Consider the following 26,569-nt stretch of genomic DNA (forward strand, 5'->3'; position numbering starts at 1 on the left):
GTTGTAAAACAAACAATGAGTAAAGTTGTTAAAAAGTTGCATAATAGGCCCCCTGGAAGCTTTCATAAAAGACCAGACGGTCTTTAGGAAAGACCTAAAAGTCTTTATTGGAAAACTGAAGATCTGAATTTCTTCTTAGATGACCAGAAGGACATTATAGAAGACCAAAAGATCTTAATTGAAGACTTATATATCCGAACGTAGGCCTGGAGCCAATTCAGCATTCCAAAAAGTCTGTAGAATTGATGGTGTACTACATATATTCAACATTACATTAAGACTCGGCGATACAATTAAGATTCCATATCATTGCGATAAAATTTTAATCGGAGAGTACTCATTGGAATGAGAGAAGTCTGTCCATGACCCTTCGGGGGAAATGACCGAGGATGATAGTTTCTTTCGGAAGTCTTGGGACATTTTGGTGACTAAAATGACGCATTTAATGACACTTTAGGTGACACTTTTCCAGTCAAGTCTGGACAGATACTCAATAATCGTTATTTTATTACGCTTGAGCGCTGCATGGAGACAGCAGCGAACTTTGACTTGTGCAGGTTGGGCTTCTATTAAAGAACATCAATGCCTTCTGCCTAGATATGAACATTCAATTTTCTGATTGGCTGTCTAGCGACAGTCAATAAGAAGAATTTAAATAATATTTTTATGAGGCAATTATTTTTCCTTTTTTAAACAGTTCTTCCAAATATGTGCAAAATTTTTATTTCATAAAAAAAAGGTTCCGACAAACTAAAAAAACACCTGTCAAAAATGTTTTAGAAAACTTAAAGGAGAAGAAGGAGGCGGCAAATAATAGACATGAAAATTGAGTTGTTTTATTATTTAAATTTCTCCACCATTGAAAATAGCACAAATCGAAAAAATCCCTGTGCACCATACAAACGATTGCCTGGTATTAGGTACAAGCCGAATACGAAGTCGAAGGAAGTGTGCATAGGTAATACAATAGTTAGCTGAGCGAGCATCGAAGTTTGAGTTTGTTTGAAAACAAAAAAGAACTTCTTATTAATCGATATTGAAAGGAAACGAAGTAGAAAGGCAAACTGGAAAAAAGCAGTTCCTTAAGCGAGAAAGAGAAGCAGGACAAGAGTTTGCGCTAAATGTTGAATAAGCAACAACAATAAATCTATGTGGAGAAAAATATTTAATTTTGCAAAAGCACAGCAAAAGGAGGAGAAGAAGATGCGGGCACCACTACTTTGAGTCTCAATGAACGCCGCCGCCTCTGATGCTTTGAGTTCAATATTAAATTTCTTTAGATTGGCAGTTTTCGATTGAATTCAAAGCAAAGAATTGTTTGATTTGCTGTTTCAAGGAGCTTGTTTCAAGCATACCTTGTTGAATGGCTGGTTGGCTAATAGCCCAAGGAGCCTTAAATAACTCATAAGAAGTAAGCTTTGTGTTTAAATATGCTAATTACAAAAATACACCGACATCAAGCTGACAAAGAATGTGGAAAATAAGGCGATGCAATAGAGAGCTTCATATTTTTATAAATTGTTAGTAATTTAATCAAAGAAGGAAATTGGGAAAATACCTCTTTAAGTCTTCAATGAAGGTCTTTGTTTTCTATAAAGACCTTTTGCTCTTCTATAAAAGACTCTGAAGTCCTTCATGTATTCTATTAAGAAATTTATGTCCTTAGGTGTTCAATGAAGGCTCTTAGGCCTTCTATAAAGATCTGGTATTGCATTAATGGCTGCAGGCCTTCTTTAAAGGCATTGCGGTAACTAGATCATCTATGGAGGCCTTTAGCTTTACGTCACCATAACGATCTTCTGCTCTTCTATGAAAGCCTCCAGGCCATTCAGGTCTTTAGGTCTTCTATAAAGACCTACTTGTCTTCTTTGAACGCCTCCAAGCCTTTTATGAAGCCATTCTGGTCTTCTATAAACATATAAGGTATTTCGTTCTTTAAATCTTCGATGAAGGCCATCAGATCTTCTATAAAGATCTTCTGGTCTTTTATGAAGGTCAGTAAAAATATTTATGTTATTTATAAATACTGTATGATTTTCTTTTAATGCATTGTGGTCTTCTATAAGGGCATTCAGATCTTTAAGTCTTCAATGAAGGCTATTTGGTCTTCTATTAAGACGTTTTGGCCTTCTATAAATGCCTTCTGGTCCTCTATGAAGGCATTCAGATCTTTAAGTCTGCAGTGAAGGCGTTTAGATCTTCTATAAAGACCTTCTGGTCAGCTATAAAGACCTTCTAATAATTTTTGAAGACATTCAGGATTTTAAGTCTTCAATGAAGGTCTTCTCTAAACACCTTCTGATCTTTTATGAAGGCCTCCAAGTCTCCTGTGAAGTCATTCAGGAGTTTAAGTTTCCAATGAAGGCATTTAGATGTTCTATATAGACCTTCAGGTCAGCTCTAAAGACCTTCTAGCCTCCTATGGAGACTTGCAAATGTTTAAGTCTTCAATGAAGGCCTTTAGGCCTTCTTTAAAAATCTTCTGAAGGTCTCAAAGTCTCCTGTGAAGGCATTCAGGTCTTTAAGTTTTCAATGAAGACATTTACATGTTCTATAAAGACATTTTGGTCATCTTTAAAGGCCTCCTGAAATTCTTATGCTCAACTCTTTTAGTCTTCAAGGAAGGCCTTTAGGTCTCTTTTATGACAAGACCTTAAGCTCTTCTATGAAAAGACCTTATGCTCATCTATGAGAAGATTTTCTGGTCTTCTATGAGGATACCTTAAGCTCTTTTATGAAAGGACCTTAAGCTCCTCTATGAGAAAGTCTTAAACTTCTCTATGAGAAGACCTTAACCTCACCTATGAAAAGATTTTCTGGTCTTCTGTAAGAAGACTTTAAGCTCTTCTATGAGAAGACTTTAAGCTCTTCTATGAGAAGAGCTGTCCTTTAAGAAGACCTTTTGCTCTTCTCTGAGAAGACCTTGTGGTCTTCTATAAGAAGACCTTAAGCCCTTTTATGAGAAGACCTTAAACTCTTTTATGAAAAGATCTTAAGCTCTTCTATGAGAAGGTCTTAAACTTCTCTATGGGAAGACCTTAAGCTCATATATGAAAAGATTTTCCGGTCTTCTATAAGAAGACCTAAAGCTCTTCTATAAGATGACCCTATGCCTTCTATGAGAAGACATTGTCGCCATTTATAAGAAATCATTGTGGTCTTCTTAGAAAAGACCCTGTGGTCATCTACAAGAAGTCTTTGGGGTCTTCTGTAAGAAGACCTTGCGGTCTTCTATGAGAGCACCTTTTCGTATTTTATGGTCTTCTATAAGAGGACCTTGTGGACTTCTATGAGAAGTCTTTGTGGTCTTCTATGAGAAGTCTTTGTGGTCTACTATGAGCAGACCTTGTGGTCTTCAACGATATGACCATGTAGTCTTCATTGATAAGACCTTTCACTCTTTTATGAGAATACTTTTTGGTCTTCGATGAGAAGACATTGTGGTCTTTTATCAGAAGTCTTTATGACCTTCTATGAAAATACCATCTGGTCTCATTTAAGATGACCTACTGGTCTTCTTAGAGAAACCCCTTATAAAATGTGCTCACAATTTCTATTTCCCAGTCCCATTAGTCACACAGTTGTAGTGAATTTTACGCTAATTCTAATAAAGAGATTGAACGTTTTCACACGATAAGGTTTGCCTGCTCAAAAATGCGTTGTCCGTTTTGGTTCTCATTCGTAAATTGTGTCAGTGTTGAAACAAAATGTGGAAGTAAGTGAACGAAAACGTACATAAAGTACCATACATACAACACTAGCATGTAAGATATTATCTACCTGTTTCATCATATTTTTTACAAATAAAGGTGTTCTTCAAAACATGACTTCTATGTACCTGTTAATAACAAAGGTATTTCCCCATTTCATAAAAATCTTGAAAAATTTACGCTGGTAACGCAGGTATCATCTTACCTTCAGGTGGTAAGAATTATTACATTATTTTTTACATGTCATGCGCGCAACAGGCAACAATTTTAACAACGCATACATTTTACCCAATTTTATGGGATTCACAAGAATTACTTTTTTAATTTTCAAATACAATACACACATAAACCTTTTTGGTACTTTTATGTAAAACCGTACTTCTTTTTGTTCAAAAAGTACGCTTGTATAAAATGACTTCAAAAACGCAACACTAGATGTGAAAATTACGAATGAGAGTCAAAACGGAAACCACGTTTTTGAGCAGTCAAACCTTATCGTGTGAAAACGTTCATTCTTAAATTTAAATATAAACACCATTCACTCATTGTGTGAATACCTCCATTTTGCGTTTTAATGTAAACATGTGTAAATACTCCAATGACAGTGACATCTGTCGTTGTCGGCATTCTATTTTTTTCCCCCCTTCATCTACTTTTCGTTCGTTTTCTAAATATAGATAAGCCAAGAGATTCTTGTCATTAATTGTTTTGGAGTTCAGATGTTCAGAGATCTGAAGAGAGATAGAGAGAGAGAGAGAGATGATTTGATTTACATTTTATTTTTTGGTTTTTTTTTTTCTTATCTAAAATAAACGATTGTAATGACTTCTCATTATTGTTCATAACTTTTCGGCAATTCCTTTTGTTGTTGTTGTCGATCTTGTTATTGTTTATATTGGCTATTGACATAAAGAAGTGCATGTCAGCATAATGTTTATGACATTTAAAGTAGAAGTAGGGAGTGACTGGCGACTAGGATTGGTACTTCTCATACTCCTGTTGAGTGTGGAGAATGTAAAAAAACATATGAGAAAATATTTGCAGTGTTGCACTTCGTTAATGCAAGGAGAGTGGCAACTGCCTGTCTGTTACTAATTGGAGTGTTTTATTGACTCCCGTAGATCATGACCATGAAGAAAACATACCAAAATGTAAATGTATTCAAACTATTGGCAACTTATGACTGTGTGTTAGTGTGTCTTTATGCACGCACGCTACAAAACTAAAACAAATCAAAACATTATCCCTCTTTCTTACTCTTTTTCTATGCATTCGGGTCGTATGTGTGTAAATTGCTGAAAAACTTCGGCACCGCCGTGCCAAAGAAGAACACATTTGCCGTAGATAGGCACGACGTTTTATCTTGAAAAAGTCGGATTGGTGGGTCTGAGAGAAGAGACATGAATACATTTTCATAAGTTATCTCTTATTCAGTCATAAGCATTAGGCAACTTTAATGTTGATGTCAATTTCTCTTTGTTTTTCAAACTATCAATAAATCGACGTTTATGCAATTTTTTTTAATCATTATGGATTATTAATGTCTTTAAGTTGTGTTGAAATAAGTCAAAAAACATGAAGAAAAATTCTATATTAGTTCTCCCTCTCTCGCGAGTTTGCTCACCACTGCTCTTTATAGTTTATAACAAGTTCTCATGTAGTTTGTTGCTGGAGTTAAACTTTTATGGAACCAGATTATCACCTTCCGTTCATCTTCCTCTTTAGTGCTTTGCTGTTGCTGTTTTTAAATCTTATGTTGTCATTTAAGTTGTCATAATTACTTTGGGAACAGAGAGTCAGTGGATGGGTGGGTGGGTAGTAGTGGTTTATCTCCCATATCACTGTGAAGTGCCAGTCAGTAGTTAAGACACAGTGCCACTTTGTTAATTAAATATTAAAACAAAACTCTTGCGGTAAGACGTTAATAAATATTTAATTTACACCTACAACGTGGTGGGTGGTGGTGGTTGTGGCTAGGGTATCACATATCAGTTCCTATGTCTTTAAGATGAATAGACTCCCTCTTGTCCCTTTTTCCCCTCTCCACCTCTATCTCCCTTCAATTATCATTCTCACATATCCATAAATGTGAATTTGCTGTAATTATGACGTCTATATTTAGCACAATTGGCAACAATTGCGAATGACAATGACGATCGTTCGAGGCATACAAAATGAGTTTCTTTTCATCTTCTTCTTGACGTTTTTTATTGTCAATTTGTGTAAATTGTTTAAACAATTTTTCGCACTTTACATAAATGGATGGAAAGAACACATGTAGCTTCGCCATTTGAATAAAAGACTTCGTCACACATGTTTTTCGTTTTTCGCTGTAATTGGCATTACAAATAGTAATGTTTTGTTGTTGTCAGCATCAACAAACATTTACGAAATACGATAAGAAAGAAGAGCATTGTGTAATTCAATAATTTTTGTATAATAACATTTAACCTTCAGAGAAGAAATATATTTTTTTTTTTTCTTTGAAAACCGCAATTTTTGAAATTTTGGAGGACAAGATTGAGATATTACATTGATAAGCAATTAAAATAAAAAAAGACCATGAGGGACAAAAAGGGGGTCGTGGATTTTTTAAGGATATTTTTGAGACTCATGGATTTTTTGAAGAACATTTTTGAGGCTCGTGGATTTTTTAAAGACTATTTTGAGGCTCGTGGAGTTTTCAGGACCATTACGATGCTTGTAGATTTTTTAAAGAACATTTTTGAGGCTCGTGGATTTTTTACAGAATATTTTTGAGGCTCGTGGATTTTTTAAAGAATATTTTTGAGGCTCGTGGATTTTTTACAGAATATTTTTGAGGCTTACGGATTTGTAAAGAATATTTTTCAGGCTCGTGGATTTTTTAAATAATATATTTGGGCCTCGTGGATTTTTTAAGAAAATATATTTGGACCTCGTGGATTTTTTAAAGTACATATTTGGATTTTTTAAATAATATATTTGGGCCTCGTGGATTTTTAAAAAATATATTTGGACCTCGTGGATTTTTAAAAAAATATATTTGGACCTCGTGGATTTTTAAAAAAATATATTTGGACCTCTTGGATTTTTTAAAGTACATATTTGGATTTTTTAAATAATATATTTGGACCTCGTGGATTTTTTAAAGTACATATTTGGATTTTTTAAATAATACATTTGGGCCTCGTGGATTTTTTAAAGTACATATTTGGATTTTTTAAATAATACATTTGGGCCTCGTGGATTTTTTAAAAATATATATTCGGACCTCGTGGATTTTTTAAAGTACATATTTGGACCTCATGTGTTTTTTAAAGAATATATTTGGGCCTCTTGGATTTTTTATTTAAAGAATATAGTTGGGCCTCGTGGATTTTTTAAAGTATATATTTGGGCCTCATGTGTTTTTTAAAGAATATATTTGGGCCTCTTGGATTTTTTAAAGAATATATTTGGGCCTTTTGGATTTTTTAAAGAATATATTTGGGCTTCTTGGATTTTTTAAAGAATATATTTGGGCTTCTTGGATTTTTTAAAGAATATATTTGGGCCTCGTTGATTTTTTTAAAGATTATATTTGGGCCGTGTGGATTTTTTAAAGAATATATTTGGGCCTCGTGGATTTTTTAAAGATTATATTTGGGCCTCGAGAATTTTTTAAAGATTATATTTGGGCCTCTTGGATTTTTTAAAGAATATATTTGGCCTCGTTGATTGTTTTCGAGTCTGTGGATTATTTAAGGAATATGTTTGGGCCTCGTGGTTTTTTAAAGTATCTTTTTGTGCCTCGTGAATTTTTTAAAGAATATTTTTTTGCCTCGTGGATTTTTTAAAGAAGATATTTGGGCCTGGTGGCATTTTTAAAGAATAATTTTGTGCCTCGTGGTTTTTTTAAAAAATATATTTGAGTCTCGTAGATTTTTTAAACAATATATTTGGACCTCGTAGATTGTTCAAAGAATATTTTTGGACCTCTTGGATTTTTTAAAGAATATTTTATGTTTGGACAGCGTGGAATTTTCAAAGAATATATTTTGACTTCGGGGATTTTTTAAAGAATATTTTTGGATCTCATGGATTTTTTAAAGAATATATTTGGGCCTCGTGGGATTTTTAAAGAATATAGTTGGGCCTCGTGGGTTTTTAAAGAATATTTTTTCTGAACAACGTGGTTTTTTAACGAATATGTTTGGTCCTCATGGATTTTTTTAAAGAATATTTTTGGTCCTCGTGGATTTTTTAGCGAATATTTTTGATTTTTTAAAGAATATTTTTGAGGCTCGTGGATATGTTAAGAATATTTTGAGGCTCGTGGATTTTTTAAAGAATATTTTTTCGAATAACGTGGATTTTTTAAAGAATATTTTTGAGGCTCCTGGATTTTTTAAAGAATATTTTTTCGAATAACGTGGATTTTTTTAAAGAATATTTTTACGAATAGCGTGGATTTTTTAAAGAATATTTTTTCGAATAACGTGGATTTTTTTAAAGAATATTTTTTCGAATAGCGTGGATTTTTTAAAGAATATTTTTTCGAATAACGTAGATTTTTTAAAGAAAATTTTTTTTGATAACGTAGATTTTTTTATAGAATATTTTTGAGGCTCGTGGATTTTTTAAAGAATATTTTTTCGAATGACGTGGATATTTTTAAAGAATATTTTTTCGAATGACGTGGATATTTTTAAAGAATATTTTTGAGGCTCGTGGATTTTTTAAAGAGTATTGCTGAAGCTCCTTGATTTTTTAAAGAATATTTTTTCGAATAACGTGGATTTTTTTAAAGAATATTTTTGACGCTCGTGGATTTTTTAAGAGTATTGTTGAAGCTCCTTGGTTTTTTAAAGAATATTTTAAGACTCATCGATTTTTTAATGAATATTTTTGAGGCTCGTGAATTTTTTAAAGAATATTTTTGAGGCTCCTGGATTTTTTAAAGAATATTTTTTCGAATAACGTGGATTTTTTTAAAGAATATTTTTTCGAATAGCGTGGATTTTTTAAAGAATATTTTTTCGAATAACGTGCATTTTTTTTAAAGAATACTTTTGAGGCCCGTGGAGTTTTTAAAGAGTAGAGTTGAAGCTCCTTGATTTGTTAAAGAATATTTTTTCGAATAACGTGGATTTTTTAAGAATATTTTTTCCAATAACGTGGACTTTTTTAAGAATATTTTTTCGAATAAAGTGGATTTTTTAAGAATATTTTTTCGAATAACGTAGATTTGTTAAAGAATATTTTTTCGAATAACGTAGATTTTTTAAAGAAAATTTTTTTGGATAACGTAGATTTTTTTATAGAATATTTTTGAGCCTCGTGGATTTTTTAAAGAATATTTTTTCGAATGACGAGGATATTTTTAAAGAATATTTTTTCGAATGACGTGGATATTTTTAAAGAATATTTTTTCGAATTACGTGGATATTTTTAAAGAATATTTTTGAGGCTCGTGGATTTTTTAAAGAGTATTGCGGAAGCTCCTTGATTTTTTAAAGAATATTTTTTCGAATAACGTGGATTTTTTTAAAGAATATTTTTGACGCTCGTGGATTTTTTAAGAGTATTGTTGAAGCTCCTTGATTTTTTAAAGAATATTTTTAAGACTCATCGATTTTTTAATGAATATTTAAAGAATATTTTTGAGGCTCCTGGATTTTTTAAAGAATATTTTTTCGAATAACGTGGATTTTTTTAAAGAATATTTTTTCGAATAGCGTGGATTTTTTAAAGAATATTTTTTCGAATAACGTGCATTTTTTTAAAGAATACTTTTGAGGCCCGTGGAGTTTTTAAAGAGTAGAGTTGAAGCTCCTTGATTTGTTAAAGAATATTTTTTCGAATAACGTGGATTTTTTAAGAATATTTTTTCCAATAACGTGGAATTTTTTAAGAATATTTTTTCGAATAAAGTGGATTTTTTAAGAATATTTTTTCGAATAACGTAGATTTTTTAAAGAATATTTTTTCGAATAACGTAGATTTTTTAAAGAAAATTTTTTTGGATAACGTAGATTTTTTTATAGAATATTTTTGAGCCTCGTGGATTTTTTTAAAGAATATTTTTTCGAATGACGTGGATATTTTTAAAGAATATTTTTTCGAATGACGTGGATATTTTTAAAGAATATTTTTTCGAATTACGTGGATATTTTTAAAGAATATTTTTGAGGCTCGTGGATTTTTTAAAGAGTATTGCTGAAGCTCCTTGATTTTTTAAAGAATATTTTTTCGAATAACGTGGATTTTTTAAAGAATATTTTTGACGCTCGTGGATTTTTTAAGAGTATTGTTGAAGCTCCTTGATTTTTTAAAGAATATTTTTAAGACTCATCGATTTTTTAATGAATATTTTTGAGGCTCGTAGATTTTTAAAGAATATTTTTGAGGTTAGTGGATTTTTAAAGAATATTTTTTGAGGATCGTGGATTTTTTAAAGGGTGTTGTTGAGGCTCCTGGATTTTTTAAAAAAAAATTTAAGGCTCCTGTATTTTTAAAATAATATTTTTGAGGCTCGGATATATTTTAAAGAATATTTTTAAAGCTCGTGGATATTTTAAAGAATGTTTTTAAGACTCTTGGATGCTTTAAAGAATATTTTTAAGGCTCGGGGTTATTTTAAAGAATATTTTTTTATAGTACGCGCATTTTTTAAAAAAATATTTTTAAGGCACGCGAATTTACTAAAAAAATATTTTTAACAAATATTTTCAGGGGACGGTAAAAATTAGTTTTTGGATTGCAGTCAAATATAAAACATACAGTGTTGCGCATATCAAAAGCAACAAATTCTGGGTTTTGCATTATTTCAATTTTTGGATCGGTTACAATTTTTTAAAATGTAATATTTTGTGCCCAGTTGTTCTTTGTTATGTACAGAAGGCTTTAAACAAGTTGTTTCTGTACTTTGTAGTTGGATAGGATAACAAAAACAACAATATTGACTGATCCTCGAGAATGGGAAATGCAAAACAAAAGCAACAATAGAATATTATAAAAATTTTATTGTAGCCGGTGTAAATTAACTGTACTTTTGACGTAAATTTGTCTTTTGGAGCATGGCTGTGTAATTTTAGAAAGAATTTGCATTTGTTATCCTAACAGGGTTGCCACTTTCTATCACTTTTCCCATGGTATGGGGAAATATCAAAATACCCTCAAATACCCTCAAAATATATCATATAAGAATTAAAATTTTTAAATGTTCATTTAGAAAGTGGATTCAAATCAACCATTCTTATGTTTGCCGTGTAATAAAAACGTTAAACAACCGAATATTGGTAAACACAATACATCCTGTTGTAAACCCCTTGAGGCCATCGGCACATTGTGGCTTAAGGAAACTTCAAAAATAATGCGAATATGAACTTCCAAGAATTAGTTGGGGCTCTTACTTCCGATATATGCGCCAGTGTGCTTCGCAGAAGAAGTTTTGAAAACAATTTGAAAAGTTATACACTGGCCAAGAAACCATTGTCATACCCAAAAGAAAGACAATTTGGGAAACACTGGTAGAAAATGCAATATTTTATATGGTTTAAACGACACAATATGATTTTTTATTTAATTTTTAATAAATTATACTTTAATATAAGATTTAATAACAAAAAAATATAAAAAACTTGAATTATTTAGCCATATAATGACATTTTACCCATTATTGGTTGAAACAATGGGTTCTTGACCGTTGTGTAGTTTGAGTTGGTGGCTGTGTAGCTTTTCAAATCGTTTTCAAAACTTCTTTTGCGAAGTACTCTAGGCCATATATCGGAAACAAGAGCCCCAACTAATTCTTGGAAGTTCCTATTCGCATTATTTATAAAGTTTCCCCGACGTTTTTAGCCACAATGTGCAGATGGCCTCAAGGGGTTTACAACAGGATGTATTGTGTTTACCAATATTCGGTTGTTTAACGTTTTTATTACACGGCAAACATAAGAATGGTTGATTTTAGTCCACTTTCTGAATGAACATTTTAAAATTTTAATTTTTATATGAGGTAAAAATGTTTAATTTGAGGGTATTTTGATATTTCCCCACACCCTGGGAAAAGTGGTAGAAAGTGGCAACCCTGTTAGGATAACAAATGCAAATTCTTTCTAAAATTACACAGCCATGCTCCAAAAGACAAATTTAAGTCAAAAGTACAGTTAATTAACACCGACTATAATAAAATTTTTATAATATTCTATTGTTGCTTTTGTTTTGCATTTCCCATTCTCGAGAATCAGTCAATATTGTTGTTGTTGTTATTACATCCAACTACAAAGTATAGAAACAACTTGCTGAAAGCTCTCTGTACATAACAAAGAATAACTGGGCACAAAATATTACATCTTAAAAAATTGTAACCGATCCAAAAATTTAAATAATGCAAAATCCTGAATTTGTTGCTTTTGATATATCGTGAGGCATCAAGCCATCCCAATATTCTTTTTGGTAATACGAAAAATAAAAAAACCCATAAACTTTTTTTTTAAAAAATCTATTCCTTTTAGAAAACGGAAAATTAGTTCAATATCAGTTGGATATTTCTTGTCATTTATCTTTCTTCAGCATTTACACATTTATGTATTTTCATTTTCCAAATATGTATCTACTTAGTTGTTGCATCTATTAAACAAGGAGATTTAGATTAAGATCTATCTCCCTGTTTCAATACAAAGGTAGACAGACGAACAGATAAGAGTCATTCAATATTGAATTGTTTACAACACTTATTTTGGAGTTATGTTCAGAGTGTTGAATGATTTGTATATGCGTGTACGAGTACGTAGAGATAATATTTCTTAAAATTGTTTACACACACACAATTTTCCATTTTCCACTTTCTTTGAGTGCAAAAGGAAAACATGCGTTGAGACAATGTAAACAATATACGGAGGTATAAAAGAAAAACAATAAAAAAAATACAAACACTTACTTCAGGTGGATCCCAAACACATTCACCGGTGGTTAAATTGGCATACATATGCTCTTTGGTCCGGGGTTCGATAATTTCCACCCATTCTATCCTGTAATTAGAAAGAGAAAGAAAAGAGGAATGGGTGAATGTTTATTCTAAATTTACTATTAAAAATATTTAAAAATTAATTTTAATATCTAAAAAAGAAAAACAATAAATTTAGTAACGATTAAAATTTGATTAGATGCAATTCGTTCGATATAAAGAAGACGATCATAAGACCCAAAAATAATTTTGGGCGTTATGGCCGTTCAGACCGCGGTCATTAGACACAATTTCGCACAGAAACCAAATTAATTAGGATAATATGCCCATTCTGTTGACTTTCCTTGGCAGTACTAGCCTTGCTCGGCTACGCGTACGAAACCTCCTTAGACTTATGGGAAATATATTAGGTGTTGTCCTAAATATTAAGGTATTTATGAGGTCTATATCTCAGGAAGAATTGGCTCCACCTAACAAATTATAAAATGAATACGCAGTAAAAATCCACATGATCCGAGAAGTGACCTCAGACTGGTTTAAAAATCAAAAGGATCTAACCTTCGCGGAGGAGGAATGGAGCGACATAGTCCATCTTTGAACCGGATCTAATAATGTTGAGAGTCACTCGGTGATACCGGAAACAAATATCGTGTGAGTAGCGTCCTCGGAGTACATTCCCCATCTATCGCTATGTTCTGGATAGTGCAGCCTATATAGTCCAAGGACTGACGACAGCATGAAAAACATCCAACACCTTTTCAATTGCACTGCCAAATTCCTAAACCTGAGCCGTGAGGGGCCGCGAGGACAACCTGTTGCAATATTCAAAACGATTCGGGCATGTCCTTATACAACATTTTAGCGTAGATTTTTAAATGTTGTGGGGGAGGTACCCGGAATACCCGGAAGAATGGGTCACTATGAACATTTTCGAATTTTTTTTCTGAGTTTGGACAAAATATTAGGACGTACAATCGCTTGATCCGATCAAGAGTAATCGTTCGCATCAGCCAGACAGACAGACGGAACAAGCTAGATCAACTCCGAATTGTCTAAGTGTAAAATGAAAGGAAAAGAAAGCACCTAACGCTATTCTAACCCCTGATAATTTAACTTCCTTGTAATTCGAGTAGTACACATATCCGGTCCCCAAATTGCTGTACTCCAGCAGGAAGTAAATATTCGTCAGGATCTGGGCAACTATATTGCGCGTGACGCCTTTGTCAATGCACCCTGAATAGCGAAGATGGGGAATAAAGCTGGTAGATGAGAACTTCCACACTAGAATTATTGATCGCCGGTCAATTATTGTGTAATTTTGACTGACAAATCACGTTACTTGGCAACCCTGCACTTAATCAAAGTTAAGTCCTTGCTATTATCATCTCCCTCAGTAGACGGCCATCATCTCTACATCCCACACTTTCATCAACCTATCTAAAATTCAACGGACCAAATTTAAGAGAATTACCCAGTCAGAGCTTCAGAAATGGCCAACCCTTCCGGTGTTCGGGTTAAAGAACGTATTTTGCGGGGATTCATTCTGCTGCATTTTTTGGATTTTTAAAGATTCAAAAGTAAGACCATAGTCGGGAAACAGACACTTTTGACTTCACGTTTTGGTCCGCAACCATAAACGAAGGGTATATCATCAAAAGTTTTGCAACATTTGAGCTGTAACAATAACCTGTGGGCAACAATAACGACATTCTTGAACTCTGGGAAACGGAAAAATGTGTTGAGCAGCTACAAAGTATGACAGGACGAACCTTTCAACCTTTCATCCTTTCCGAAGTCTAAAAAAGGAAAAGGTACATTTTTGTAGTTGCTTGTTTGCTTCAAATTTGATAGCTGTGGACCAAAACCCGAGAAAAAATTTTAAAAGAAATTTGACCTTGGCCATTTTGACCTTGCAGATGAAGTTTGATGGATTATATGTGTTCACAATTTTTGTTCTTTAAGACAAGAGCTACAACTTTGCCTCTGAAATAAGTTCAAATTTCCTATCGGTTTGGAAGATATAGTCCTGACTAAATTACCCTTTTTACATCAAAGCCTCAAACCTTTGGAGGCCTATAACCGCGAAAGTTGATGAGATAAGAAAAAACGGCGAGACACGTTTCCTCTCTTTTTTGGTCTTCTATCACGCTGCGGTGTCAGAATATGGTTAGTAATTTTCGTGTTGAACAGTGTAATCAACTTGTCGTTCCGAAGTCTGGAAAAAAAAAACAGATTGGTCCCGCTACTGGAGACAGGCAAGAATGTCCATAGAACAATGCTTTGATTACATCATCCACTTTACATTGACATCAAGCACATCACACTCCAGTCTAAATTGTATATATGTTTGGACGCCAGTCGTACTTGGAATTCATAAAAAAGAAGTAAATGCTGCATAGAGTAAAACGGAAAATTCCCCTAAGAACAATATTATCGGTGGAACTGTGTAACCTCTAAATTTCCTGTATTCAAACACTTGCAGATGACGTAGAGATCGTTAAGTATTAAGTTGTGATCGGATCATCGACAATTGTCAATCCCTATTTACTTTAATAGATCTTATCGGCTTCTTTTTAAATCTACCAACACATTGTTTAATTTCGTCCACCAAGACCCTTAAGATCACATTCGAAAGCATGTGTAAATAAAATAGTCTGTGCATGCTACACCTATCGGCCACAAACAGATAAGTGGGAACAATGAGTTTGTAGCCGGTTGCTATGCTAATAAAAGTGCAATGCAATAGAAGAGTACTGTGAAAACACCGGTCTTACAACCCCATCAGAGTGTCTCCAAATGACTGCAGCAGATCATTTACGTGGGGAAAGTGGAAGTACGTCAACATAAGAATTTGATTTTGTGAAGCCTCACACAAGTGACTATCCAGTCAAATATACACAACTATATCCAAAAGCTTTGTAATCGCGGTCTGGTTATGCATCAGAGTGTCTCCTCATGACTCAAGTAGACCATTTATAGAAGAGATTAAGATTTTTCTCGTACGGCAGCATAAGAACATGTTTTCATAGTAGTACCTGGTTTGGGGATAGTCTGGGAGTCATTCTACTCGATATATGGTGTATTGGACCGCCAACCCTAACCAAGGCGTCCTAGGAATTATCTTCATGACATAGGAAGAATGATGACAGAATGGAAAAACATCTGCATAGTAGGTGGTGACGTAGGGGATGGAAGATACCAAGGAACGGTCCTGACCGGTTTTAACATGGCAAAGCCCAGGATTTATCTTGGTCCCTCTTTCATCTCAAGTGGACACTGACCTCCCCGTGGTGTCACCTGGGGAACTGCCTGTAACACCCGTTAAAGGTAGTGAGCTAACATGTGCCGCGCGTTCACCCATAAGAACGTTAAAAACTTGGGTTTGGGCGTCGGGTTAGTAACCCTCCCCTAGAAAAAAACAGCCTACTATGAAAAAACGAAAGAAAAGAAAAACAAACCCCTCTAAAGTTGACGAATCCCGCAAACGTTTTAAGGACCATGATCTGCGAATCTGCACCTGGAATGTTCGCACTCTTTATAGAGAAGGTGCAGTCTTCGCATTGGCAGACGTACTTGGAAAGTACAAAGCCGATATTACTGCCATACAGGAAATACGATGGACTGGGAAAGATGTCACAACAACACCTAAAGGTGACGCACTGTATTATAGCTGCCATGACACAAAGCATGAGTTTGGTTGCGGTTTTGTAGTTGGTCGGAGGTTAAAACATCTGGTCTCCAGCTTCACCCCAGTGAATGAAAGACTTGCTACAATTCGATTTAAAGCAAAATTCTTCAACATCAGCTTTATCTGCGCTCATGCCCCAACCGAAGACAAGGACGAACAGACCAAAGATATATTCTACGAGAGCTTAGAAGAAACATATGACCGTTGTCCTGCCCATGACATTAAAATTGTTCTAGGCGATTTTAATGCCAAAATTGGAAAGGAGAATATCTTTGGACAAACAGTTGGGAAATTCAGTCTACATAGTGAAACATCAGACAATGGAATGAGGCTGATAGACTTCGCAGCGGCAAAAAACATGGTAGTTAGCAGTACCAGATTTAAGCATCTCGATATTCATAAGGGCACTTGGCTGTCTCCAGACCAAAGAACAATAAATCAAATTGATCACGTTGTGATAGATGGAAGACATTCATCGAGCGTGTTGGATGTACGATCGTTCCGAGGAGCAAACATAGATTCGGACCATTACCTCGTTGCAGCAAAGGTACGTACCCGTCTAAACGTTGCAAATAAAGCACGGACAGACACAACACGAAAGTTGGACATCGCCAAGCTGCAAACACAACAGATAGCCACAGCATATTCCACTCAACTGACCCAATTGCTTAATGATAGCGCTTCTCGTCCCGATAACATATCAGCACAATGGCAAAATATTGCCCACTCCATGCAAACAGCCGCAAAATCAGTACTTGGATACCAGAGACCTCCACCAAAGAATCCGTGGTATGACCAGGAGTGCCGTGCTGCTACTGAAGAAAAAAATGCGGCATATAGGGCTACTTTACAATCAGTAGCAACGCGTAGCGCACGAGAGAGGTATCGGGAGAAAAGGAGAGAGGAGAAACGTCTTTTCCGCAGGAAAAAGAGAGAAATGGAAAAGAGGGAGTGTGAACAAATGGAGATGTACAGGAGACAGAACGAAGTCCGAAAATTCTACCAAAGAGTGAAGCATCAAACTGATGGCTTTGGTACAGGAATATCCTCCTGTAGAGATCAACAAGGTAATTTGGTAACTGATACAGATAGTGTGCTCAGGATATGGAAAGAACATTTTTCCAAACTGTTGGTATCCGATAGCAGTGAAGACGGCGAAGATACCACAGATCCAATCCCAGATGATGGTATTGAATGTATACCGCCCAGCCAAGATGAGGTAAGGACAGCAATAAACCGGCTGAAGAATAATAAGGCGGCAGGAGCAGATGGCCTACCAGCCGAGCTGTTCAAAACCGGAGGCGACACGCTGATAAGGTGTATGCATCAGCTAGTTAGCACCATCTGGCAGGAAGAACGCGTACCCGACGATTGGAACGTGAGCATCCTATGTCCAGTCCACAAGAAGGGTGATAAGACTGTGTGCTCCAATTATAGGGGCATAAGTCTGCTCCCTATTGCATATAAGATAGTATCTGGCATATTGTGTGAGAGACTAATGCCTATGGTCAATGAAATTATTGGACCCTATCAGTGCGGCTTTAGACCTGGCAAATCCACCATTGACCAGATATTTACCTTGAGACAAATCCTGGAAAAGACCCAAGAAATGCAGATCGACACCTTCCATCTTTTCGTCGATTATAAAGCAGCATTCGACAGCCCTATACGTTCAAAGGTGTTCCAAGCCATGTCTGATTTTGGTATTCCTGCAAAGCTCATTCGACTTTGTAGAATGACATTAACTGAGACGAGATCCTCAGTTAAAATTGGAAAGAACCTCTCCGAAGAGTTTACTACCAAAAGAGGTTTCAGACAAGGAGACGGCCTGTCGTGTGATCTATTTAACATCCTACTGGAAAAGGTCATACGAGACGCGAAGGTCAAAAGAAATGGAACAATATACACGAACAGCCACATGTTACTGGCTTATGCCGACGACATTGACATCATGGGTCGATCGGTAAAGGAAGTAACTGACACCTTTGCAAAAGTCGAAAGAGAATCTGCTAAAGTTGGTCTGGCAGTAAACGGCGTAAAAACCAAGTTGATGGTATCGACGCGTAATATGTCCATAAACACCGCACCATCTGTGAATGTTGGTACCTATAATTTTGAGGTAGTAAAGGACTTCGTCTACCTCGGCACCGCCATAAACACAACAAATAACATCAGTTGTGAAATACGAAGAAGAATAGTGTTGGCTAACAGATGCTACTTTGGGCTGAGTAAGCAGTTTAGGAATAAAGCCACCTCTCGTCAAACAAAAATAACACTGTACAAAACACTGATACTACCCGTGCTAATGTATGGTTCCGAAGCATGGGTACTTGCTCAAGCAGATAAGGCAGTGCTTTGTGTGTTTGAGAGAAAAATTCTACGAAAGATCTATGGGCCAATCTGTGTTGACGGCGAATATCGGCGTCGTATGAACATCGAGCTGTATCAACTATACAATGACATCAATATAGTTGAACGAATCGAGATACAACGATTGCGATGGCTAGGCCATGTTATAAGAATGAGTGATGATGAACCCGCTAAAAAGGCGTATAAATACGGGCCGCATGGAGGTTCTCGCAGATCTGGAAGGCCAAAGCTTCGTTGGAGCGAACAAGTGAAACGAGATATCACAAAGCTACACATCCCAGATTGGGAAAATACAGCAGCAAACAGAGAGGATTGGAGATTTTTTCTTAGTTCGGCTTATGGAACAAATGTTCTGTAAAAGGCCAGCTAAGTAAGTAAGTAGGTGGTACCGCACAGCACACTTCACCTTTTGACCTGCCTGCCAAAGCTACTCAACTTTACCAGACCAGAACTCATCCGACGAACCTACTCAAATAAGATTGTGCTGAGATCTTGGAACTGGCGACTATGTAGAAAGCCAAGCGAGCGGCTTTAAAAACCATCAAATCTGAAGCCGTCTTGGTATGAATATTTGCCTTGAGGAATCTTAAAAATGCATACAGACTGTGTTGGATACCAAGACACTGTGACATCGCGAGAAACGAAAAGGCTAACCAAAATGCAACGTATCAAAAACCAAAGAACAAAATCCCTGATAAATTAGGATAAACCAGCCAATGAAATATTCGTGTGATGACCTGCAAAAGAAACAACGAAGGTGCAATTACTGCATACTGAGAATATGGAGACGAGGAATGAAACTATTGAACACTTATTATGCCGATCAATCATTTCAGCTGGCAAAAGGTACAATATCCTGCTTGAGAAACTCCATTAGGTGGTGTCACACATCCGTAAGCCTAACCAGAGTCGGTCTTAAACTTCACTAAATTGGAAAAATTTTAAAATTTTTTGCAGAAGTTATCAGAAGAACTGATCCGATACTAAACAAGTGAAGTGCCATTTTCATCTATGGACAGATCAAACACCGGCTACACAAACAAAATCCATTTTCCCAAAAATTAGGTGGCCCTTTTTGGACGTATAAACTTTTCGACAAAATATGGATTTGAATTAAAGTTGACAATTTGTTGAGGAGGGGGCACCCTTTTCTCCCTTTTTTCTTTTCTTCTTATTTACTACTTTTGTCAGATAACTTCTACACCTACGCTAAGGATAATCACAAAAAATCTCCCGCTTGAGAAACACCATGAGTGTGACACCACAGATCCGTAAACCTAACCAGAGTAGGTCTTAAACTTCACTAAATTGGAAAAATTTTAAAATTTTTTGCAGAAGTTATCAGAAGAACTGATCCGATAGTAAACAAGTAAAAAAGTGTCAGTCGGAGAGATACACCCTCAGCCTGTGTGAAGCGCCATTTTCATCTATGGACAGATCAAACACCGGCTACACAAACAAAATCTTTTTTCCCAAAAATTAGGTGGCCCTTTTTGGGCGTAGAACTTATGGACAAAAATATGGATTTGAATTAAAGTTGAAAAGTGTTGAGGAGGGGCACCTGAAGGAACGGACCGCATTGTCCATTGTGAAGTCGATGTTATCTTCGATAGATATCACGCCCACCAATCATCTGTGTTGGTCACTGTATAATTCAGAAATGTTGCAACATTATATCAGGAATCATGGACTTGCCCACGAAAAGCATAATAAGGATAAAGAGTGGACCGATATGGCCCACTTTCGAAATTAAACTAAGTTTCAACAAAATATTACGAGATCCACAAAATGGACCAAATCAGTCGCTCTGTGTAAGAGATGTCGCGCGAGTAATGTAAACCGCTTATTTATCCATATAAAGTTCAATTGATAATCCGTTTGTTGATCGTTATTTAAATCTTTTATTGGAATTCAATATTTTTCAAAATTCAAATTAAAATTATTTTATTGAACAACTTATTTATATGAAGGAAATTGAAAAGTGACAAAATATGAAAAATATGTTTTACAGGAAATGAAAATTATGAATAATAATTGTAAATTCAAATATGTCGATAAGTAGAATTATACAAAGTATTGATATTATAATAATGAAGAGAACAAATCTATAAATTAATCATTTATAATAAAATGTGTGTTATATCTGTTTATAATTATTGAATTAATGGAAATAAAGGGAAGAAGGAATGATATTTAGCTATTTACCTTTTTTAAGAAAATAGATTATTAAATTATAAAAAGAAAAAATATAATTATTATATTCGTAATGATAATACTATCATTACTCGCGTACCATTTTAGCGAATAATTTTGAACTTCTGTGGGGAAGGGAGGTACCGGAGGGATTGGACCGATAAGTACCATCTTTGAACTTTATGTAAGGTCCGCAGCAATATTACGATAAGCGTCCGCATTTTGCTTGCCGCTTGCAATGCAGTATTCGGTTCGAAATTTGTCGTTCCCACCAGCAAATACACATGTTTTCCGAAATTTTTGTGTGGGATGTACCCGAAGGTGTGGACCGATATATTCCATATTCCAAGCTGATCTATGTCCTGAAGAAATATTACGATGTGCAAAGTTTGGACCAAATCGATTTTTGCTTTTGAGAGTTATCGTGCGCACCATTTTAGCGGAAAGTTTTAAACAATAGTGGGGGAGGTACCCAAAGAAGTGGACCGATATGGCCCATGTTAGAACTTGATTTAAGTTTTCGCAAAATATTACGACCAAATTTTAGGCCCAAACAGTTCATCCACTCTAGAGTTATCGTGCGCTCCAACCTGCTAAATGGGCGGACATGGCAAAATCGACTCGAAATTGTATGAAATGGTTTTCGTCCAAACATACTTGGGATCTAAAACCATTGTTTTGATGAGGCCCATTTTGGTCGTATGAAAGTGTATATACCCTCGTTAGCTTATAGGTCAAAACGTGTACATATATGTTCAATATTTAATTAAATATCAGTTATGGCTCTGGCAGTCCTTTATTATTTCATTTACATTTCGAGCCATCCGCTGCTGACATATGCATGCGACAATGCCAATCACTTTATATGTTCCAGCCCTAGCCACAATTCAAGTTAAAAATGGAAGGCATGTGTGGCATGTGTTATAAAATCCATATTAAAAATATTACTTTCCTTTTGGAATTTGCGATATAAATAGGTATACTTTCTATAAATATTTATTACATTATATGAAAAATAATAAATATGTACATATTACAAAATAAACAAATATAGAATAACATTTGTTGCTTAAGTTATCAATGACTTGATGTAATTTTTTGTAACCGCAAATGAAACATTTATTTATATCAAAATTGTTTTAATGAGGCTATAGGACGTTTTGCAAGAATACAAATCCATGAAAGTGAAAAACATGCAGCAACGTTGGGTACGGTCTGAGACATAGGTATCGAAAATTAAACCTTTCCATGGCAAGGACTCTTTCAAATTGCAGATATTGTTGAAAGCTGTTAATTTCCCGATAACTTTACACGCATTTGTTTATATGTATGTAATAGTACGTTCACATTTAACCGGGTTTAATAAAGCCACTGGGTTTCAAATGTCAACACCATTGCGTATACGTCAAATTTATCCTCATTATGAAGGCTATCCTGGCAGAAAGCTATAATATAAACAAACTATAAGTACAAAACTATTAAACATTTATTTTTCCTAAAATATTTACGGAATATGAACCATTTTAGTCACATTTCAAAAACTAGAAACAGTAAATATTGCAAGGACTCACTGATGTATGCTGCAACACACACTTATTGAAGGCTTGTCGAATCTTGTGGAAAGTCCTAAGGTACAAGGACAATTTGTAAATGGATTTCTCAAAACTAAACTAGGTAACATGAGATTCATCAGCTCATTTGATTTTTGTTCCATAAAAAAGTTCAAGAACGAGGTTTCGTGCCACTTGAAATTGTCATATGATGTTATTGTGATTGATGTACATAAAAACATTAAGAGATAAATAAATTAACACGAAATGGGAATTTTGGGCACACAACAACACAAATTATGTCTTAAAATGTTGCTAATTATGGTCCAAAAACATTTCTATAAGTTTTTTAACATATTTTAAGAAAACATTACAATTCCTAAAAAGGAACAAAATCATTCACAATAACCAAGAATCCTTATTATTGTGACACATTTCATCTGTTCGGTATGTTAGAAAATCGATGCAATGAGAGAAAGAGCAACCAACACACACAGTGAGCTAAAAACTCTCTCAGAGTATATTGTGTGTGTATGAAAAACAAGGAAGTATTCTGTCAAAGCAGGAAAACGCTTCCAAACAATTAAAATTGCATTTATTAACTCCGTTAAACCAACGTCGACAGCGACGTCGACAGCAACCGCCTCTGTAAAAAATAAATGCAACATTTGCCGACAGACAGACAGGCAGTGGGAGAGAGTGAAAAGCTTGAATGAATTTTAAAAGAGAGCAGATTGTTGTTTTGGGTGGGTGTTTTTTCTTGTGTGTGGGGAGGATAAAGGAATATTAAGAAGGCAAACATAAATTGAAGTATATTTGTTTTTCTTGCTTATTTTTCAACAAAACACGCCAAATAATCACAATAACACAAATAATTTGGCAAGTTTATGCAAAATCTGTCCTCCGTCCCCCATGAGTGTGAATGCATAAGTTTACAGTTGCAAATTATTGCATTACACGAAGAATGACCCAATTTTTATACTTCATTTTTTTAAATTAAAACTAAACAAAACAAAAACCCCCTTTCATTAATTATAGGCTGTTTTAAAACAATCAAGCGGACAACCATTAAACCACCATCATAGTTTTTTTCACAAAACAACAAATTATTAATTAAAGCAACAAAAAACACAACAACAATTGTTTGAAGGCAGTTAGCTTAGCCCTGGTTTGTGACTTAAAGAAACCAATTTACTCAACAAATGCAAAACACACACCCAGACCGGACCACAAAATCATAGCTGGTCTAGTATAGGCGAAAATGCAGGCCAGCCAGCCAGCCTGGATATACATACCTTTCACAACTGGAGCTCATTTTATTGTTGTTAGTTTGTATATTCCATGTAAAATTGTAGTCTTATTAGTTTTAAAATATAAATTATTGGGTTTTCCCCTGCAATTTCAAGACAACAGAACTTGTTTATCCACAGATTTCGTGCAGTAGTAAATCGTTATTTTAAGGTTTGGCTATTTAATTCCTTGCTGCTCCTTCGCGTTTCGTTTGTTCGCTGGCGCTGCTAGCTTTAGTTGGCAGACAGACAGGCAGAGCTAAAAACACCCCACACACTTTTGCCTTATGTGGACACTATTGTGTTGTTTTTGCTTTTTTCTGTTTTCCACCTTTTCCGACGTTGTTGTCTGTCGGTCGTCTCCTTTGCTGCTGCTTTTTGCTTTTCTTTCATACAACACTCACATACAAACACTATCCATTTAGGATTTTATACACAAATATCTGCTGCTACTACACTCTACGCAATGGATTCTTTTTTTCTTTCACTTAAAGAAATGCAATTTTTCCACTCCCTTAAAAATCACAAAGAACACAAACACATTTTTTCCTTCCTTTTCCTTTGGACAATTTTCAAACATCATTTCTTTATTTTATTCTTTCGCAAAAATCAGGAGGCATTTCTTTAATTAATCTTTTATCAATATTTTGCTAAACAATCATCAAATTTGCACTAGTTTTCAGTGGTTTTTCTTTCTTTTTCAATCGGAAAAATATTTTTCTTTACACACAGACGGAAAATCGTCCGCTTTCGACAGTACAAAACAACAAAAAAATACAAACTGCATTGAACAAGAGATACGCAAACCGACTTTCGATTTGTTCGACTTTTTGGTTGGACTTTAGTCGACTTTACGTTATAGAGAAAATCGAATAATCGACCTTTCATGACCGTATATCGATTTCTCTACCCATTTGTAACGGCTCTGTTCCAGAACCTGCGAAAATCTACAAGTTTTTACAACGATAAAAATTTTTCCTTTATCATATCGAATAAAATAGTAAAAATTAGGAATATTGACAACAGATGCCCAAAATGTGGCGAAATGGTCAGCATGAAACATATTCTCGAAACATGCAGATATCTATCTCACCAACAACGAACCATTTTAAAAAACCAAGGATTGAGTCCAATTTACATATGCACATTAAATTATTTCGTTTTACGAAATCCTAGAAACAAATGAAGTGTCTTTACATCTGTTTTTTGCGTCATTTGCTTACGCACACAATCGCACATACACACGGATACAATAACACATACACACGCACACAATAATTTTAATTCCGAAAAATAAAAATTTCACAACACTAATATTTACCAACTAACTTGACTTAATTATTAAAAAAAAAATTAAAAAAATATTGAATATTTTTGTTTTTCTACAACACACACAAACAAACAAAGACATCATTAAACAGTTGCATTTTTTGGTAGTTTATGACGAAAAAGCAGGGTTGGATGTAGTTAAATCACTAGAACAATTGCCGCTGGAGTAAATCTTTTCCTATGAATTCACCTATGAATTTTACAAGAGAGCGCGCAGCTAGGATGCACACCATTTTGCTTCCACGGCACACAGCTAGGATGCACTCCATTTTAGATCCAAATCACAGCCTTTGATGTAGTGTTTTGGATTGAATTTAAATGCAGTCTAAAGATGCTACAAAATACAAGCCATTGCAAATATCCCAAAATAAATAAAATACATTGCTTATTCGTGTAAACAAGAATATTAACTTTATTACACTAATGCAAATTAAAAAAACTCTCCATTAAATTTGATCATAACTGAGTTTACTTCCTCTGCTCTGCTTTTTGTGACACCGCAACTGATATTGCTTCATCATCCAAATGGGTTTTCATGTTTCCTCCAACTTCAGTTCAGATTTCCAAAAAAACTCTAACTCCACTTCAAAAATAATTTACGTCTCGTGAATTACAGCAATCTTCGTATCTCTAGTTTGTATTTCTTTATTTTTTTAAACAAATTCTTATAATTTTAGACACTCTTTCTTGTGTTCATAAAAAAAAAGACAGCAAAGATGTGAATATTATAAGATAGGAAAAGTCAATTGTTAAAAATTAACTGCAGGTGGAGTTAACCTCTGTTGCTACGATATCATAACAACATTCTGTTAAACGAAAACTGTTATTCATTGGAATATTGACAAGAAAAACATTAAAACTCAAGTTTGACGATATTCGCTTTGATTTTTTCATTGAATAATCAATAAAAAAAAGAAAAGAAACAAATTTAGCCACAAAACACGACGTTAATGTTTTCTGCCGCGAGAAATGGGAATCAAAAACGGTTGGCATTGCTGTTATCAATTCCAGTGAGTTGTGTAGCCATCTGTAACCAAAATGTGGAACTATTATCATATGTTTTTGGAAAATGCATTTCTTCTAGTCTTTACTTCTCTACGTTTTTGAAGACTGCGACTGTAGGGATCAAAAAATTGGCTTGCTTGGCTAGAGATCTATAAGCGAGTGCTTCTAAAATGTATCGAGCGGAGTGCATTTTTCATAACTCCGTGTGGACTGCATCGAAAGATGTATTGAAATCATAACTCTGCATTGCATTTTCCAAAAACATATGCATACCATTGCACCACGGTGGCACCCGTTTTATATTTAAATCGGTTCAGATTTGGATATAGCTCCCACATACATATATTTTCGGCCGATTTCCTTATTTTATGTACCAAACATGCTATTTATCATGGTATAAGTAAAGAGGTAGATTTAAATGAAAAAAATCTATAGAACCCTTGTTTTTCTTGAATTCCTAAAACTTCAAAATAAAAGCAACAAGTGGGGTTGTTTACAATGTA

The 26,569-nt window shown here is 34.7% G+C and overlaps 1 protein-coding gene across 1 annotated transcript in view; it reads right to left on the reverse strand.

The window, feature by feature from the left end:
* RhoGAP93B (MyTH4 and RhoGAP_KIAA1688 domain-containing protein RhoGAP93B) overlaps positions 1-24,524 on the reverse strand; it is a 104,573-nt gene extending 80,049 nt beyond the window's left edge. The window contains exons 1-2 of the mRNA XM_073983324.1: positions 23,739-24,524; positions 12,616-12,706 (exon numbers count right to left, since the gene is read on the reverse strand). Coding sequence (XP_073839425.1) covers positions 12,616-12,706; positions 23,739-23,758 — 111 coding nt within the window. The 5' untranslated portion in view covers positions 23,759-24,524. The remainder of the gene's footprint in view (positions 1-12,615; positions 12,707-23,738) is intronic.
* Between the last annotated feature and the right edge of the window lie 2,045 nt (positions 24,525-26,569).

The sequence above is a fragment of the Musca autumnalis genome, unplaced genomic scaffold (assembly GCF_047663935.1).
Source record: "Musca autumnalis isolate F117 unplaced genomic scaffold, ASM4766393v1 scaffold_1, whole genome shotgun sequence".
NCBI classification, from domain to species: Eukaryota; Metazoa; Arthropoda; class Insecta; order Diptera; family Muscidae; genus Musca; species Musca autumnalis.